This window comes from Trachurus trachurus, assembly GCF_905171665.1.
Source record: "Trachurus trachurus genome assembly, chromosome: 18".
In the NCBI taxonomy this organism is placed as follows: domain Eukaryota; kingdom Metazoa; phylum Chordata; class Actinopteri; order Carangiformes; family Carangidae; genus Trachurus; species Trachurus trachurus.
In genome coordinates this window covers 19554638-19573641 of record NC_139909.1, presented here as the reverse complement: position 1 = coordinate 19573641, position 19004 = coordinate 19554638, and the positions used below count along the sequence as shown (strand labels likewise).

Genomic DNA, 19004 nt, shown 5'->3' with positions numbered 1-19004 from the left:
CACAGCTCAGGAATTAAACCTCCCTTTATTAGCCGGCCTTAAATTACGTTAACATGGTTTTTAGAAGCCCCGATGCGGAGACAGTGATTACTAATTGAGGAATTTGCGAGGAAGTGTTTGTTGAGCCATCATGAGATCAGACATGGGTGTTGCTTTTTTTTATTGAGCATCATTCCTCAGCTATAATTACACCCAGTTATGGAAAGTTGTCTCCGTGAAATGTCCATGCTCGCTAGGGGTGATTGTGCTGTTTGCCCCTTTATTCAGGAGCCTCCGCACACGCATAAACCACTCATTCCCCCAAATTAGCAAGTGAAAAGAGGGCCATTACAGCCAGTGATGGCCTCTCAAGAAGCTCTGCCTTGATGAGCTGTGATCTTTGTGACAACAGTTAGCAGGAATGCACACATTCAGGGGCTGAGTGTGTGTGTGAGAGGATAATATAAAATGAGGGGTGGGTCCCGGTGTGGAGGTGTGAACAGCTGTGTTTGGTGGCGACCAGGGGTCCACCCACTTAGAAATGAATGTCTCCCAGTAGCACATTCACACACACACTCACTCACTCACTCACTCACTCACACACTCTCAGATTCAAACCACAAAGAGACAGACACACACACCTCAGAGCTACCACCGGCTGGATGCCTGGAGAGACGCTGCCATCAGCTGAGTCCTCAGTCTCTTGTCTCAGCACAGGAGGTCATGAGAGCAGCTTTTCACTCATGTCTCTCTTTGTTCTCTTTCAGTCTGTTGCTTCTTCAGATGGTGGTGAGTACCATTCTTTTACTATTACTTTAAAAACACCTTAACACAAACCTTTTGATTTTAAAAGTTAGGTCATGAATTATTTCTGAGAAAACAGAGGTTTTAAGGTTTTATATGTTAAAGCTTCTCATTAATCATTTCTTTTTACTAACACACTAACCTTGTCATCCTGTCTAGCTCGCAGTGTCGTGTCCATTTATTTTTGTCTGCATTTTTTTTTATTTCTCGCTGTCTCCCCTCCACGCTGAACTTTGTAGTTGCTTAGTAAAGAGGTCTAATAAAAAAAAAAAAGACCTCTGGGTGAGGATGGTGTATTCACTGTAGGCAGCATGCCTCATTTACAAAGGATGTTTGTCGAGCGTGTTTTGGGTCACAGTCGGTGCTAGCGTTGCATGCTGTCTGGGCCTCCTTTTCATAGCCGTTTTTTTAATAACATTTGCTAACAGGCTGACCGAGGCTGCGGCGAGGTGTGCGGCTCGGCTTCTTTTCACCGTGGATGTGGATCAGGCATGCAGGACTGTTTGCTCTCTAAAGCCATCTCATTAACCGCGCTCCACACAATGTGGTAAACACAGATCCCCAAAGCTTCAAACCTGATATGTTAAACCAAGACCAAACAAATGGCTTGTCAGCAAACTGTACAAACAGCCTCCAAAGAAACACAGGGAAAATTGTCATTTGGCCTTATTGTAGAAAAAAAAGACAGGAAGCCTGTTGAATTTTAATAACACGCCCCCAGATTCGTGGAGTTAAATGCTAACACAGAATAAGGACCTACTCTACTTTTTCAAAAGGTCATGTAGAGGCCACATTAGTCATAATCTGAAAGACCTCGCTGTCTGTCAGTGATGTCATTGACTATTTACGCTGCTTTTATTTCACAACTCCATCTGTGTGTGTGAATCCAACCTACACCTCCTGCAGAAGATGAAGACACTGCAGCTTACTTCACCGAGCTAACATTTCTCTCCTGATCTGCAAAGACACAGCCTGTTAATAGCCGTTGCCCATGCCAACCAGTTTAACTCTCTGCAGAATAACAACAGCTACTATGAATCTGTAACCGATCCTACTGTGATTTCTTTTCTTTTCTTTTCTTTTTATTGTGCGCTCCTTGATTGGTCGGCACACAGTTTTAAAGTGGCCATCTGCCGCCATGATTGCAGGTACTGTGCAGACCCAGGCCCCCACTTTTAGTTTAGTTGACCAGCAGCTCCCGGATCCTCAGCCACTCTCCCTCCCTCCCTCTTTCCCTTTAGCGGTGTCTTTGATGTCCACTTGTTGTGTCACATTTGCTGGAGAAAGGTGTAACAAAGAGCCATTTCCCTTAACTCCTTTAGTCTTATCCATGTTGTATATTGTGTATGGTACAGTTATTGTGTCTCGGCCAGTTGTTCCCCCACTTGACTCCAGTAGGATCAAGACTTTGTTACACTGCTGACACATTATATGTTGTTCCTTTATCCCCAAATTTCCCTAAGATCAACTTGAAACTGTAGTGAGTTTTAGTTGGTAGTTGAGTTAGTGACATTAGTGCTAAAACTAGTCTCATTTTGTTCCTATACAACTAGTCCTTTTTATTCATTTGTCTGCTGCAAGTTGTTTTTACTTTTAACAAAAAATCTTGCCTACTTTTGAAGATGTCTATTAATAGTGGGAGTTTTTTTTTAATTGTGTCTTTGATGAGCTCTTGGAAAATATAATAGCGCTCTGTTACAACATTGCTACAAATGGCCTTCTTAAAACTTCAAACATAACCAACCTTCATGAAAGTAAAGGGCTAAAAAAGAAGGGAATTACAAAAGTCTGAAAGCAGCCTTGATGATAGCATTAATATTCCCTCTGGTGGGGAACTCCCCTTTAACATTAGAGCTTTCTAACCTCCCTGTTGCTCTCCCTGGTCTTGCAGACTACAGCGGAGTCCAGTTGCAGGGATGCTGCAGCCAGAGCAGCCTGAACAGCAATGGCAGTCTTCCAGGAGCGGGCAGCCACCGAGGGGTCCCAGAGCAGCGCGTGGCCAGCTGGGCCGCCTGCTTTGAACGTCTCCTCCAGGATCCGCTGGCCGTGCGCTACTTCTCGGTAAGCCGGGAAAAAAAGTTTCGCCAGTTTGAGACGAAAGAGTAAAGCAGAGCAGTGTGTCGTTTGAGTGTCGTAGATACTGCTCACTGATTCTGTTTTTAGTGAAATCTAGTCTTGAGTTAACATTTGTTATCAGCAGAAAAATATGCTGCTAGCATTAATAAAACTATTCTCTATGGATTTACATTTGTAGCTGATGTGTGGCTGAATTATCTGACTATTTCCCATTATGCCTATATACATATTTAAAGGGATAGTTCAACATTTTGGCAAATTGGCCCATTGCTATAATCCCTATAGTCATAGCAGTGGGTTCGTTACCTCTAAATTCCATTAGCCTCTGCATTTGCCCCGAAAACAACTCTGTCTCGTAACGTTCCGTTATCTCGCAGGTCACAACTTGTCCACAAGAGCGTTTTGGAGTTGTTGGATTGTGTATTTGATGAGTTTGATGAGGGAAACCAAGAAATACCATTAGCCTCCGTAGCGTAGCTCTGAGCAGCTCCTCTGCTCCGCCATTCTAAAAATAGCTTTCACCAACAATTAAAGGTAACAAACCTACTCCTAAGACAATGGCCCGATTTGCCAAAATGTTGAACTATCCCTTCAACTATTAATATATATATTTTTTTTTAATTAAAAAAAATCTTGTTGAAGTATTTTCACATAGTTATTACATTTTGCTGTATAAGTTCATTAAGTTCAGAAACAATTCTCAATACCCGCTTTTCTGTTACCGTACCTCCCACAAAAAAGATGTGTGTTTGAATTTAGCCTGCAACACCTTCAGAAAGCTCAACCTTAAGTTCTGGCCCCCTCAGAACCACCTCGCTCCTCACCTTCCCTCAACACCGATCAGAGCTGCACTCGCCCACACACCATCCTGCGCCTACACATCCACCAGTCCTTGTTCACAACATAACACCCAGTAATTTCTTCCCTCACCACTGGTCTCGACACAAACAGAGCCACTGGCAGGGGGAGAAAGTGATAAACCGGCTGGAGATCGTATAGAAACTTTTTTTCTTTACTGTATGTTTTTACAGGAATTCCTCAAGAAAGAATTCAGTGAGGAGAATATCTTGTTCTGGCAGGCCTGTGAATACTTCAGTCATGTCCCTGCAACTGATAAGAAGCAGGTAAGTCACAGTGTGCTGCTACAGTTGCAGTCATGGTTGTGTGCTTTGTATACTGTGGTCCAGTGTGACTGGCAGATCATGACATTGTTATAAACCTACTGTGGTAAAATCGTATAAGCAGTGGCTTCCACCTTAAAACACATGTCACACATTTAAAAGTAGTAAGCTGTTTCTTTAGAATAGGGATCCAGGAGAAATCTTTGATCAGAGGAATAATAAACTCTCTCTCTGTAGAAGAGTTATTTTTTAGTTTTTCTGCTTTTTACTCAATAAACTGATCCCTCCTGTTTATTTTTTTGAACTCATTCGTAGATCCAGGTTGACATCACTGTATTACAGCGTAGGGTCAGCCCAATTAATAGTCTTGTTTGTAATTATGTGTCTCTGAACCTCTTCCTCACAGCTGTCCCAGAGAGCAGGAGAGATCTACAACAGCTTCCTGTCCAGCAAGGCCACCATGCCGGTCAATATCGACAGCCAGGCCCAACTGGCCGACGACGTCCTCACCTCCCCGCGGCCCGACATGTTCAAGACCCAGCAGCTACAGGTACACACAGGCAGGGCAGTTCAGTTTGAAGGACAGCACAGATGGTGACCTTTGTGTTGACAGTATTATGTGGAGTGGGGTTTTGTTCTCTCCCTTTAGTCGCTTTGCACAAGCATATTGTTTTGCCGTCTCGGTTTGTTTATGAAAGGGCTCTGAGGCTTTAGCAGAGAGATAAACACACACTGCTATACACCCACAGACAATCTCGAGCACACTGTACACACAGACTCGTGGGTTAAAGATCTGTAAATTACTCACAGATGAGCATGGTGAAATGTCAAGAGTCAAGACACCTGTCATAACATCAGCTGTAAGCACATGTTCACAGTGGCAGTTTTGTCTCCATTATGTCATTTTCTCGACTTCACCCATCCTGCCCTTTTGCACGTCTCACTTCTTCCTCTCATTATCTTTTTCTCACTTTCACCAACCCTCTTTCATTATGTCTCATCATTCATCACTGTTTTTTATTTTATATTTTATATTTACAATCTCCTCCCTCTTTCTCCTCATCTCCAGATCTTCAACTTGATGAAGTTTGACAGCTATTCCCGGTTCCTCAAGTCCTCCCTTTACCAGGAGTGTATGCGCGCCGAGGTGGACGGTCAGCCTTTGCCCGACCCGTATCAGATTCCCTGCAGCCCGGCTCCGTCCAAACACAGCGCCAGCTCCGACCGCTCCACCCTCTCCACTCCCAAAAAGGTGCCACTTGAGATTTAGGCTGTTTTCTTAAATGGACCGGTGGCGGAAATTTATGGGGCGGTCATCAGTTTCAGCCTGACAGGTTAAGTACATCTCGTTTGTCTTCCGTCCCGCAGGAGGCGAGGAAGCAGAGGTCAGGGAGGTCGCTGACTGAAGACGGCCGAGACGAAAGCGCCGACAAGAAACGCGGGATCTTCTTCTCGTGGTCCCGCAACAGGAGCTTTGGAAAGGGTCCAAAGAAGAAGGAAATTGGCGACATTAACCTCGGTGAGAAATTAATTAACAAGCCCCGTTTGCCTTTCCAGTTACAAACATCCCCACTGTTAAAAGCCTCTGCGATACACAAACCTCCAAAGGGCTGAAGTGTCCTTGAACAAGACACCAAATCGCTGCCAGCTCCGAGGTTGCCATGAGCTACATGCAGGGGGGAGGCATGTAGCAACACAGCTGCCCTGCAGTGATCAAAGTGTTCCCACTAGTGCACTGACAAAAACATACTTGTTGCAACTCTGGCATTTTGGCTCAGTTAAGAGTATTATTCACAAAGAGACGGCATTCAAAGCTGGCAAAACACCAACCTCTGGTGGATGCGGTGAATTTTAATGAAGAGAAATGTTGGGTTCGGATTTTTCATAGACTTTTCTACTTTGTAGTTATGTATACCATTCCTCATTTATTCATTGTGGCTTCACAGGGATGCAGATTATTGTAAGTGAGCTTCCTTTGGTGCTCAACTGAAACCACTGCATTTCACCCAGCTCCTTTAAAGGGATAGTTCAACATTTTGTTGTGACCTGCACATTCACCACACTATGAGATAATAACGGAACACTACGAAACAGAGTTGTTTTCTAGGTAAATTCATGCAAAACCGCTGATGCGCGTTGCCTTCAGGGACAGTTTTTCGGAAAGCAGTCTCTGCATTTCCCTCGAAAACAACTCCGTCTTGTAACGTTCCGTTATTATCTCATAGCGTGGTGAATGTGCAGGTCACAACTTGTCCACGAGAGCGTTGGATTGTGTATTTGATTAGTTTAATGAGGGAAACCCAAGAAATCCCATTAGCCTCCGTAGCGTAGCTCTGAGCAGCTCACAGCTCTGCTCCGCCGTTCTAAAAATAGCTTGCACCGACAATTAAAGGTAACGAATCAACTGCTATGACTATAGCGATTATGGCAATGGGCCAATTTGCCAAAATGTTGAACTATCCCTTTAACATAAACTCTTTGAATGTAGCTGAAAGAAATATCCACTGTTTACTCATCTTGTTTGATGACACATACTTTCTTGCCTGCCAAGATTTTGGAGCGGCAAAGTGAGAAGTCAGAAATCAGAAATAAAAAAGAATCGTTGTTATTAGTCATGCTGTAGCCTTCCACTGCACGCAGCCGTTTCTTATCATCGACTCTGTGCTGTTGTGTGCAGACTACTGGGGCAGTAATGGGCGGAGGGAGTCCCAGGGCTCCTTGTCGTCCGGTACCAGCCTGGAGATGGCGACTTCCTGCTCTGCCGGAAAGATTGAGGTAAGATTCCTCTGGACAGATCACCATGGCAACACAGAGCCCAGTGTCTAGTAAAGGCATCATTATAGGTCACAGTTGTTGGGGGTTTTTTTTTTAGATGAAATAAATCCGTGGAAAAAAAAAACTGTAGCTGCAAGTACAACTGAATCTGTACACCACTCTTGTTGCTAATTTAACCCTTTGAATCTTTTTCTTTTCAATCTTTAGTCTGATAATCGCCACTCAGTCGGGGTCTGGGAGCGCACCCCTAAACACTGCAGCGTGATCGTCCCCGACGGCTCCTGCTCCTCCATCACGCTCCGGCCTGGCGCCTCCATCAGGGACGTCCTTCAAGATCTCTGTCACAGCATTAGTGTCAACATCGCGGCTGTTGACCTCTTCCTGGTGGGAGGAGAGAAGGTGAGGGAGCCCGATGTCGCCGGCAAATTACTGACAGAGTCTGAGAGCATCTGCTGCTAATAGATCAGGAAGCAGAGCACCGCTGAGAGCAGCTCTTGACTCAGGCGAAGTGACTCAGCGCTCTGTTTATTAGAAACCAAACTTTGATAATCCAGTGTGACTACATTCACTATTTTAATATGTCTTATTTTGTGAGGAGTCACTGTGAACTTTATCTGAAATCAAAGAATCACAGAGGATTTTAGTGGAGAATAAGATGTTCCAGTATGAGCAGTTCTTGATTTAGTGTTTTTAATGTCTGCTTTTCTTTCCTCACAGCCTTTGGTGCTGGACCAGGACTGCATGACCCTCAGCTCACGGGACCTGAGACTGGAGAAGCGGACCTTGTTCAGGTATGAGTCAATGAATCAATCAAGTTTTTTCAACTTCCTCTTCAAATTATAATCATATTTTCTGTCTTTTTTTCTTTTTAATCTCACAATATTATTTTTTGTTCCTTATCTACTCTCAGGTTGGACCTGGTTCCCATTAACCGCTCCGTGGGCCTGAAAGCCAAACCCACCAAACCGGTCACCGAGGTCTTACGTCCCGTGGTGGCCAAATACGGCCTCCACCTCACCGATCTTGTGGCCAAAATAGTAAGTCGTCCCCACTGGTTACAATGGCCCTAATGTGTTTAAAGAGCTCCTGTGTGTCCAGAGTGCAGCCTGTGCAGTGTGTGACAGTGCCACAGGGTGGAGTATCATGGTTAGGGGAGGGAAGCGACCGCATCCTTTTCCATCTCTACACGGTGGTTAGCACTCTGACTCAGCCCAGCCTCTGAAGATGGAGCACCAGGGCTATAATTAAGAATGACGACACTCCTCAAACATGCCGACTCTTTTCTCCTCCCCTTAAACCCTGGCCAGATGATTTATTTTCGTCCTGTGGGTTTCCAGCATTATAACAGTATTATACAGTAGACCGGAGCTCAAAGACGGCTTATAAATTAAGCAAAATGCTTGTGCGCTCAGATCACAACCATATGCTAAGACGCATGAAAATGGCAACATATGTAGACTTTTTTTTGGCAAAAAACAGGTGAAGGTGCTAACATCGACTTGTGTTTTTGTTCCAGAGCGGAGAAACTGAGCCTTTGGATCTGGGTGCCCCCATATCCAGTTTGGACGGCCTGCGAGTTGTGCTGGATCGAGCAGACCCAACCTCAGTGAAAGGTGAGACCATCACACAAGCATTACAGACTGAAAAAACCCAACTCAGGCTACTTTATTGTCCACTGAACTTAAATAAAATGGAAAACTGACCTTGGTACTGGCATGGGTTAGAAAAAATACACACGATGGGAGGGTATGCGCTGTTTTTTTTGTCCTTTTTGTTCTGTTTGCTTTGTTGTTGCAGGTTTCTGATTGTTTATTTGCTATTCATTTTTGTCATTGTTGTCAGGGATGATGTGAGTGGATGGAATTGTTATTATATTTTCTTACTTTCTGTAAAAAACTAAAAAAAAAGGAAACATAACTGTCGATTGTTAATTTCTCTCTTACCGGTAAACATATTTGAAAGAATAAACAAAAAAATACACACATCATATAAACAGTAGACAAACACATTACATTATGTAAAGAAAATCAGTCATCATAAAAAAAAATATATAAAAGTGCTTTAAGCAGATCAAAGTTATATAGTCAGTTCTAGCTTCTCCAGCTCTCTTATTCCACTGATTAATATATTCAAGTTTTACAGAATCTGTCTCAAGTGTCCACTCCTCCCGTTGTACCTCACCCTGTCCTCATCTGTCCCTAACCTGATGAATTCATGTGTCTCTTGTTTCAACAGACAAACCCAAGTCTTCCTCCCTGAAGAACCACCCTCCCAGCAGGAGCTTTTCTGCTGCAGTAAGTTCTCACCGCATCTTTACTCTCATTCAACATTGCACTAAAAAAAGTCCACACGCTGTTTTTTTTTGGCCTTTTTCTACTGCTGCACAGCTTCTGCATCATTCAGATTAATTTATTAGCTGCCCACATTAATCCCTATTAACATGGAGCTAATGCTAAGCCAGCATTTGGTGTTTATTTCCTTTTTTTTTTCTTTTTTTTTTGGTATTCTTTGCCCTAACCCTGCCTGTGGCTGACTCACTCACTCACTCATGTTTGTTTGTTTTCCGTGCTGGAGTTACAGAAACATATGTAGGCAGATCATACTCTTAGATACCGGCAAGGTCAGTAAAGACACCGAGCCAGCAGATGGTCCAGTCTCATCTTTTACATCACGGCCTGAGTAAATCTGGACACTCAGGCTCAGTAGGGTGCTTGGTAGCTCATGCTTAGCCTCCCCCCCTCCTCCGCCACCCCCACACCCCCCCACTTCATCTCCCACCCCATCCCTCCATCCCCTAACAGAGTGCATTGTTATTGTTGCATCTGCAGGGAGATGAGAGGTCAACACCAAAGGACTTTTCTGTGAGAGCAAGTGGACCAGACTCAGCACTCCCAGGGGAAAAGAGAAAACAGAAAAAGATTAATATAGATGAAGCTGAAGGTAAATCCCCCTTTTTCCTTCTTTCTTTCCTTTTTTTAAAATTTATTTTTATTTTTTTTACCTGTGGTGGATTTTCTTAGCTTTGCTTTGCCTCAGGACTAACTGGTATCTTTGGCAGCTCTGGAGGGTTATGCTGTCTGTCAGGTGTGAGGCTGCTGCTGCTGCATGTTAAACCCAACTAATCCTTTTTCTGTCAGGTGCATCCGCTACTTGGAAAGTTTAAAGTAAAGAGAAACTCGTTTGATCCTTTTTTTTGTTGTTGTTGTTTTTTTGCAGAATTCTTTGAGCTGCTGAGCCGGGCACAAAGCAGCCGAGCCAACGACCAGCGCGGACTGCTGAGCAAAGAAGACCTGGTGCTTCCGGACTTCCTGCGTCTGACCCCGCCCACCTCCTCCTGCTCCGTCTCCATCGACCTGGCCTGCTCCACCCCCGACTCCCTGCGGCAGAGCAGAGAGAACGGCGTCGTCGTCTCGTCCTCGCGGGGGCTCCTCTCCTCCGGCCTCCGTTCGGAAAGCCTGGACTCGTCCCTCAGCGCCAGCGCCAACAACGGACACCAACGACGGTGCCTGCTGCCCCCTCCCCGCCACCCGACCTTCGGCACCCACCTGTCCCCCATCCCCCGGCCCTCGGACACCCGGCCGAGCCTCCGCACCGTGGAGGAGGACGCCCACGGCGACCTGACGCTGGTGGGCGAGGGCGACATCAACAGCCCCAACAGCACGCTGCTGCCCCCGTCCCCGTCCCCCATGCCGTCCTTCGACAGCAGCCTGCCAGAAGCCAACTTCACTCCGCCGCCGCCGCCCTGCCCCCAGCCTCAAGACGCAGGCGGAGAGGGAAAGTCCAGTTCAGGTATTTCTACAGCGTAATAATAATAATAATAATAATAAACCAACGCTCGGTGTGTTTGCGTGTGTGTCGTACGTGCATGTGTGCGCTCTCCTCCTCCTTCATGATAGAAACTCCCTCTACACTGACTCTGATGCACTTTAATGACAAATTGATATTGACTCTTTCTCAGTTTGCCAATCATTTTCAACTGATTTGTTTTTTATTAAACATAGCAAAGCATGTGTGTGATTGATCTGAATTACACTCAGTCATGGTGTAAATAGTGATGTGTATATTTTGTTCAGTGAGTAACGTTTACTTGGATGTCAACTTCCCACGCTACAAATTTGCCGGACTGGAAACGAGTTTATTCCAGTTGAATATTTTCAAATTTATTTTGTAGGTTTTTGGGTGCATGATGATAATGATGTAACTGATTGCAGAGCTTATAAATATGAATAATATATGCATAATGCATACAGATTAATGATCAATATTTGACAGTACTGTAGTCAGTAAATGTTGTACTGAGGATTCTGATTCAAAGCAACTGAACAATTGAAAGTCACCAGATGAGCAGCTGTGTTTCTTGGCATTATGACTCCATCATGTACAATTTAGAAAACATCGTAGCAAAGCCAGACCCATTTTGTTTTTCCTGTGTTTTAGACCCGCAAATGCTAAACAGTCATTACAAAAAAACAAAACAAATGCTGTATTCCTATTCCTCTCCATCCCACCACTTCTAGTTAAGAGCAATTCAACAATGTCAATGTCAAAAAAAAAAAAAAAAAAGAGGTTGTTGGTCGTTTCTTACGCAACTCCCTACAACCGGTGAGTCATTAAACGGCGTCGGCTCCTGCTGTAGCAAATTTGAGCAATGGTGGAAAAAAAATAATTAGTCACAGAAGGACAAGTGCTTCTTTAGCAGCGGTGACATTGTTGAATTGCCCGTCATTCTTTATCTGGGTCATCCACTCCCCTCTTCTAGATGCCTGTTGTAGATAATCACTGCCAATAAACTCTGTACCTGTGATTGAGTAGATCTAATAAATGTTAGAATTGGAAATCACTCTCGTCTGTCTTTTTACACGTTTGTGAACTCAGTTCCCCTCCTCCTCCTCCTCCTCCTCTTCTTCCACCTCTCCTCCCCTCCGCCTCCGCATGCCTTCTCCCGTTCTCCTTTAGCTCGTTTCTTTTTTTTTGTCTTGTAGCTTCCTGCTCTCATCAGCTCCCACTCCTTTGTGTACTTTTGCTAGCCTGTGTGCACTAGTTTTTCTTTTCAGGGTGCCTCTGCCTCTGCCTCTGCTCGCTGTGTGTGTGTGTGTTCGCTCTGCTCAGATTGTTCGCTGTGGTGTGTTTGTTGTGTGTGTGGTCTACTTGTTTAAACACTGCCTCGGTCTACCTTGCTTGGTGATTCGTGAGTGTGTCTTTTCATCGGGGTCACGTTGGCTCTTGTTGTGTGCGGTTTTCAGCGTCGGCATCGTGGGGTCTGTGGAGCGTGTCTTCTGTTAAACTTTGCGTTTTCAAAGCTTTTGCTGGTGTGTTGGATCATTCTGTGTGTGGAGCGCAAGAACATGATCATGTCTTGCAGATGGATTTCATTTTCTGTTTCCCGTCTTGATGTGTCATTTCCCCTCCTCAGTTCTCACCTGTGTGTGTGTGTGTGTGTGTGTTTCTGAGATTTTTAAAGGGATAGTTAAACATTTTGACAAATTCACCTATTGCCATAATCTCTATAGTTGTTCATTACCTTTAATTATCGGTGCGTGTTGTTTTGAGATCAGCGGGGCAGAGACGTGAGCTGCTCAGCGAACACAATGGAGGTGAACGGTACAGGTCCTCTGTCCCTCATCAAACTCATCAAATACACAATCCAACAACTCCAAAACACTCTATGGAGTAGTTGTGACCTGCACATTCACCACACTATGAAATAATCATGTATAATTATGTAACTTTACAACACATGAAGCAAATACTCTGAACTACTTGCACTTTTGAAATCACTCCGCCCAGCAGCCGTGTCTGGAATGTAGCTCCGGCTCAAGTTTGCCTCTAAAACAACTCTGTCTCATAATGTTACATTATTATTTCATAGCGTGGTGAATGTGCAGGTTACAACTTGTCCATGAGAGCGTTTTGGAGTTGTTGGATTGTGTATTTGATGAGTTTGATGAGGAACAGAGGACCTGTACCGTTCACCTCCATTGTGTTTGCTGAGCAGCTCACGTCTCTGCCCCGCTGATCTCAAAACAACATGCACCGATAATTAAAGAAAATGACAACAGGGATTATTATGGCAAAAAGAGAATTTGCCAAAATGTTGAACTATCCCTTTAAGGTGGTGAATTGATTTGTGATGGTGTTGGTTTCTTGTACAGTTAGGCGTGACACTGTCTGTCACAGTCTCTCTCTGCACTTCGAATGTGTGTGCGTGTATGTGTGTGTGTGTGTGTTGAGATATCCAATTAGAGACGACAACAACATGTTCTGATTCTGGCTGTAAAGAAAATCCAAGGAAGCTTCTTTTGAAACACTGTGGAGAGAAAAAAAAGATAATTACCCTCAACATGTTTCCCAACAACAAAGCCAAATGCTCTTTTGATGAGTATCTTGCACTTCAAAGCACTTTAATCAAAGAGACACGGACATGTTCACTGTGACCTCTCTGCCTGGTGTGTTAATAACCTGTGATATGTACACAAGACCATGAGGAGGAATCGAAGATTTTTAGCTCCTCTGTTCTGGCTGTTAAGTGCATGAGCCTGATTTCTTCCCACCACCGGGCGCCATGGTAACCTTATCCACAAGTTGACTGAGCTACCACAGATAGAAACTGTCACTACTGCTTTTCATCTATCCCCTAGCCCCATTTCTCTCTCTGTCTCCCTTCTCTCTCTTTCTCCAACCCGGCTAAAATAGAAACATATAGCCATGATGATTCAGTCCGGCGCCACCTCGACGTGGCTGAATCTGTGCTGCTGTGGGATCTGCAAACATGGAAACGACAGCGACGCATCCACTTGACTTGGCTTTTTTAGTGCAGTTGTTGAGTTTGGATGGAAAGCGACACTTAAGAGAGGCACGATGATGGGTACGAGAGCCAAACAGAAGGAGGATAAATCCATCAGTCCGACCAAACCCAGTAAAGTGGCAATTTCTCCTCCTCCATCTGCTTCACTCAGTCACTGCTGCCCCTCTCCACTTTGTGTATTTTCTGTCCGAATGACGCCCTCTGCTGTTCCAAGGGAACACGTATATAAGTGCTGCCGAGGTGGAGCAACACGTTCCTGGAACAACTTCTATCCAAAACTTATAATAGACTACCTGAGGGTGTGAAATGCAACAGCAGAAGAGGAGTTTCCACCATCACACAGTGCTTAGTGACTGCAGCTCCTATATGTGGATGTATGGAAGTACATAATAAACATCTAAATCAGTGGCTCTGAGGCCCGTTCCCCAGCACTGAGAGTCTTTCTGGCCCACAGGTGGTTCACTGTGTTCGCTTGGCACATCAGGTGTAAATTAGCCTCCTGATTGGCCTGTAAAAAATCAAAACCAAATAGACCCTGGTCGCAATCCAGAGGAGCAAAACTGCCACACTGTAATGCTTCAGCTGCTTCTTAATCACAGCTGTAATCACTTCCCCACCCCGTCTGCCAAAGAGTCAGGTCTGTAGGGATTAGGACGTCCACTAGGGGGAGACATCACACAGTGTAACTCCATTCATATGAAACTGATTTGAAGTCGATACATACAGTGTTTAGTCTACTCAACAATAGTGCAGCTAGTTGCACTGTTTAATAGATTTTTTGGGGAATAATAGGCCGTAGATTGTTGCAAGGATCATGATAAGACTGTGTTTCCTTATCCTCGCAGCAGTTTGGCTCACACAGAGAAGATGAAAGGCTCCCTCACTGTTAATGGCACCTCTATCTTATGGATGTGCTATCAGCAAAAAAAAAAAAAAAAAAGCCCTGTGATGGCTCCATTTCAGCAGTGAGCACCTGAGGCACCATATGGCTCCATTTTCCCCCTCAGGCCCGTGTCACTGTCTTCCTCCTCATATCCCTGCATCAGCTCTCAAAGCTGGCAGCCGCTGACCCCAGACCAGCCTTATCACCCATCTGGCGGTCAGGGGAGGACTCGCAGCGCAGATCTTTTGGCAGCCGGCCTCGGGGAGGACCGGAGCTGGCCCCAGTTCCAGTCCGGCTGGTCTGTCTCTACACTCCCTGCTGTTGCTGTTGCTGCTGTCATGGCTGTGGACAAGACTCGCCACAGGAGACGGGGGCAACGTGTGACATGCATGTGTCAAGAGCTGGTTTTTACTCAGTCACAGTGCAGTCAGCAAGCTTGAATACTGACAAATCTATAGATAAATAATGAAGGCTAAACACAGTCAGGTGCTGCATCACAAAAATGTTAAACTATATCTATGAAGTCATTTATAGTTTTTAACATAAACTGTTGATATGGTGACTGCAAACCTGTTAGGGTGTGTGCACACTCGGATATGTTTCAATATATCATCTGCTGACCCTTAGCTGTTGCTGATGTCATTAACACTTCATCAAGACCCCACCTTTGGTTTTGGGAAGTGAGGAATCGACATTTTTCTGTTAATTTTATCTAGAAAGTTATTGTCAGATTGAGTGTCTAGCTTTAAAAGTGTATTTGAGGTTGTTTTTATAAAAGCAGAGAGCACCTGAACCAAACACATATATTTGTGAGCATAAAAAGATCAAATTTAACAGCGATAATACATTTATAAAGATAAAATGAACGATTTTTTCATCTTTTCCAGCTTCTTTATTATCTCTTGACAACTCAGGGTTTTCCTGTGACTCTGATGTCCAGGTTGGGATTCACAGTGATAGGAAATTGGAAGATCTACCATTTAAAATCTTTATCCACAAAATGCGTCATCTCTGCATCTCTACACACCAACATCGACACATCACATCCTGCGGAAAAAACCCTGTGACTCTGCAGATTTGTGTTGATAAAGTACAGGATGTGTCAAGAGGTCTGATTAATTTCTAATTTTGACCAATGTTGTGACTTTTTTTCCCACCAAACACACAAACTCAGCATCCTTCCGTAGAACTCCACAACCATGACAGTCACTCATCACTGCTTGTATTTACTTCCTGAAGAGGGGGGGTTATCAGTTTGATTCACCTTATACATTCTTACACAGAGGGTCTGTGTAAGGTCAGCTGTTGGAGCTCACAGGCTGTGTTTACATGTGTACTGGACAGCAGTGAATCACAGCCAGCAGCGCCTCTGTGTTGAAGTGCTGTGTTTGAGTCACTTGAGCCTCTGTGTTTAGAGTCTGTGGGGCCACGGGGTTCACATGACAAGTGGAGAGTTTATCACTCATCATAACTATAATGCCAGCGTCCCGGAAAACTTTGCCTCTTAGGCCCCTGAGTGCACTCACGTAAGAACAGGGGTAATATCGGAGCCCCCGTGTCCAAGGACGTGATTTTTTTTTTTTTTTTTTTACAGTCCGGGGCTTTCTGATGAGGTCATGCAGCTCAGATGAAGTGCAGATGTTGAAATATCCTACATGTGAGGGCAGTGAATCAATACATTTCCCCCCCAAGTTCCACTTTATTGTGCTCCTTCCCATGAATTGGCAAGCGAGTCGAGCAAGTTTTAGCAGAAGCAGTTATGTCATCAACCTTGTCTTGACAACAGCTGTCCGGATTACACAACTACATAAATTGTCAGTTTATACAAACGCATTGAACTGATGTGTTCATTTAAGCGAGGTCGGGTTAAAATGTGCGTGCACCCCCTGCGATGGGTGACTCCATTTCTTAGATCCTCTGAAATTTAACACAGTCATGCACAGCATCTGGTCATCGAGCAGTGTATTGTTAAGTTATTACTCAATTGCCTGCGGGTCCACATGAGTCAAAGACACACACACAGAGATGAAGCAAAGGCCAGTTATAATTTGGTGGTTTTTGTCTATATTTAGTTGTAGTCACTTAAAAAGACATTTTGACATCCATCTGTAAAGAATGAAGATTTTCTATTGTTATTTAGTCATTTAATTACCTGTATTTGTGGTATATATGTTAAATAAATCAACTTACAGTCCATTAAATAAACTGATCACCTAACTCTGAAGCTTCAGCTCTGTGCTGCAATTCTTTTTAGTTTCTTTAGTTTGTCAGTTTTCCAACCCACAAACTCATGAAACCCAGTTCCAGCAGTAACAGGCAGAAAAGCTCGGGGCTGCTTAGGCTTCCTGCCCAGCACCAACCACCTAGGTGGTGAACATGATGGAGCATCTAGCAACTGAGGAGCCAGACTTTCTTTTTTTTTAAGTTGGTTGGTTGAGACCAAAAGAGAGTGTAAAGTAGAGTGAATATTGGATAAGAGGTTGTTAACATTGTGATGAGATGTTCCTGCTGTGTTTGAGTCTTTCTGCCTCCCCCTAGTGGCCACAGATAGAATCAAGAAGTGTTGTGCCATGAAGTGCCATTTTTCACAAGTGCAACCTAAACATAAATATTTAAGTAGACATCTTGCGATCCATAACTGTGTGTCAGCTGACCTTAAATCTTCTGTGTCTTTCTTTCTTCTGGATCCACAGAGGGAAGAACAGAGGCAGCTCCCGACATCAAATCACCTGCTGACAGAGCCACCGATGCTGCACAGCCGGCAGTCCAGGAGGTGATGGATGTGGAGGGGGTTCACCTAGAGGAGGGAACACTGGAACCGTCCAAGGGAGAGGACTCTGAACTCAGCCTGAGCTTCCAGGGCTACGTGGCCGAGCTGCGGCAGTGCCAGAGCAAGATGAGGAGCGCCCAGATGCCCCAAAACGGCCGCAGTCCGCCAGAGGACAAGGACTGCAAGACAGACCTTTACAAGGCCACCATTGTCTAAAAGGGAACCCACCACTGCTGCACTTTTAAAGCCTGAGGCACTGTCTTCTGAAAGAGTCAGTCAAACGATGGGCTGCATGTACAAAGCTGTCAATTTCCAGTTAACATTATGGTGATAGATATTGTATATTTCTTATGAATTTTGACGTCTTGTTGATTTTTAGTACTGGTTGTAATTTTTGGGACAGTGGTGCTTTTTTTGGTTTGGTATAGTTTAAAAAATTAAGCACAAAGCAGATCTATTATGAGCCATGTTAGACTAAGGACAACCGTGGAAGAAGACTGAAACCAACATTTGGGAACTATTTTCTAATGAGGCACACATCACATGTTGTCTATATGTTGTTAATTAATAGCTTTGCATTATAAGCCACTGCTTGGTATGCCAAACCAAAATCATTAAGTATTAATTAAGCTATTTATTGTAATTTATATAAACGCTTAAGATCCACTTACTTTTCCCACTAGTCTGCTGAGAAAAACCGAAATGATCCAGACAAAGCAAGAAAATGTTTTCTATTAAGCATTACTAAATTTGATTAAAGACCTATTAATTACAATTTACAGACTATTTGTAAAGACAACCTCGGTGTACATTAGATTTTTACAGAATGCATTGGAAAGCTCCAGAAAAAGGTAGGAATTAGGTCATTTATTGACTGAGAATTGGCAGAGCTGGTAATTAAGATGTTAATTATAATTAAATTAAGCTAAACTGCAACTTATGTAAAGTTAAACTATGTGTCAACTTTGTAGTATTTGCACTGGTCTTGACTTCCATTTTTGAAAATAAATATTCATAGGAACCATACAGACATATGGAAAAATGAACTTTGTCAGCTTTATAAAGTGTGCCCCGTTAGAAAGTGACACCCACTGTTGATGGACCATATGTTAGGCAGAACTCTGTTTGTAGGATCAAAAGGGAGGTAGTTCACAATTTTCTTGGATATTTAACTATTTCCTGTTTGTATCTTCTTCCTGTTTTACAGATAACACATGACAGTACCTTTATTGCCTGTAGTTCCTGCTTCTGTGGTTTTGAGGTTGTCCAAATGTTGAATGATTAAAAAGCTTTGATGGCTGTAATTCCAAGAAAACGGACGTGATTCTCTTTTGTACATTTGTCCTGGTATTTTTTTAAATCCTGGCAGCAGAGAAACATCCTCACCGTCCCGTTCTGACCTCTAGCTCAATTATCCTTCTGTTGGATTTTACAAAACAAAGTCTCACATGAGACATTGACATTCCTGAATTGACCTTCTTGTCATATTTGGTCAACCACGTGCGATGGCTGAGAGTCAAAACTGTCAATAATTAACAGTATAGTTGTCTTAGTTGAACAATTTCCTCTGTGGAAACACACCACCCCCACCTGAGGACCGGTTACTCACGTGGACGTGCTCTTTAGCCGTCAAAACCTACTGTTCGTATTCTTAGCCCAGCATCTGGAGAGGGATTGTTACAGCTGGTGAAAATTAGAGGTTGGATTATGGGACTGGGGAGTTTGTCTTGACACAGCATGTCACTGCTGGAATGCTGACAACACACGAGGCTAGGGTTTGTTACACTCTTC

At 43.9% G+C, this 19004-nt stretch overlaps 1 protein-coding gene across 1 annotated transcript in view; it reads left to right on the top strand.

The window, feature by feature from the left end:
* Window positions 1-10652, top strand: part of LOC311001606 (regulator of G-protein signaling 12-like) — a 31436-nt gene extending 20784 nt beyond the window's left edge. The window contains exons 4-17 of the mRNA XM_083992709.1: window positions 747-768; window positions 2675-2844; window positions 3891-3983; window positions 4387-4530; window positions 5050-5232; window positions 5349-5499; window positions 6658-6755; window positions 6963-7154; window positions 7473-7546; window positions 7666-7792; window positions 8272-8368; window positions 8991-9049; window positions 9584-9695; window positions 9972-10652. Coding sequence (XP_083848835.1) covers window positions 747-768; window positions 2675-2844; window positions 3891-3983; window positions 4387-4530; window positions 5050-5232; window positions 5349-5499; window positions 6658-6755; window positions 6963-7154; window positions 7473-7546; window positions 7666-7792; window positions 8272-8368; window positions 8991-9049; window positions 9584-9695; window positions 9972-10561 — 2112 coding nt within the window. The 3' untranslated portion in view covers window positions 10562-10652. The remainder of the gene's footprint in view (window positions 1-746; window positions 769-2674; window positions 2845-3890; window positions 3984-4386; window positions 4531-5049; window positions 5233-5348; window positions 5500-6657; window positions 6756-6962; window positions 7155-7472; window positions 7547-7665; window positions 7793-8271; window positions 8369-8990; window positions 9050-9583; window positions 9696-9971) is intronic.
* The last annotated feature ends 8352 nt before the right edge of the window (window positions 10653-19004 follow it).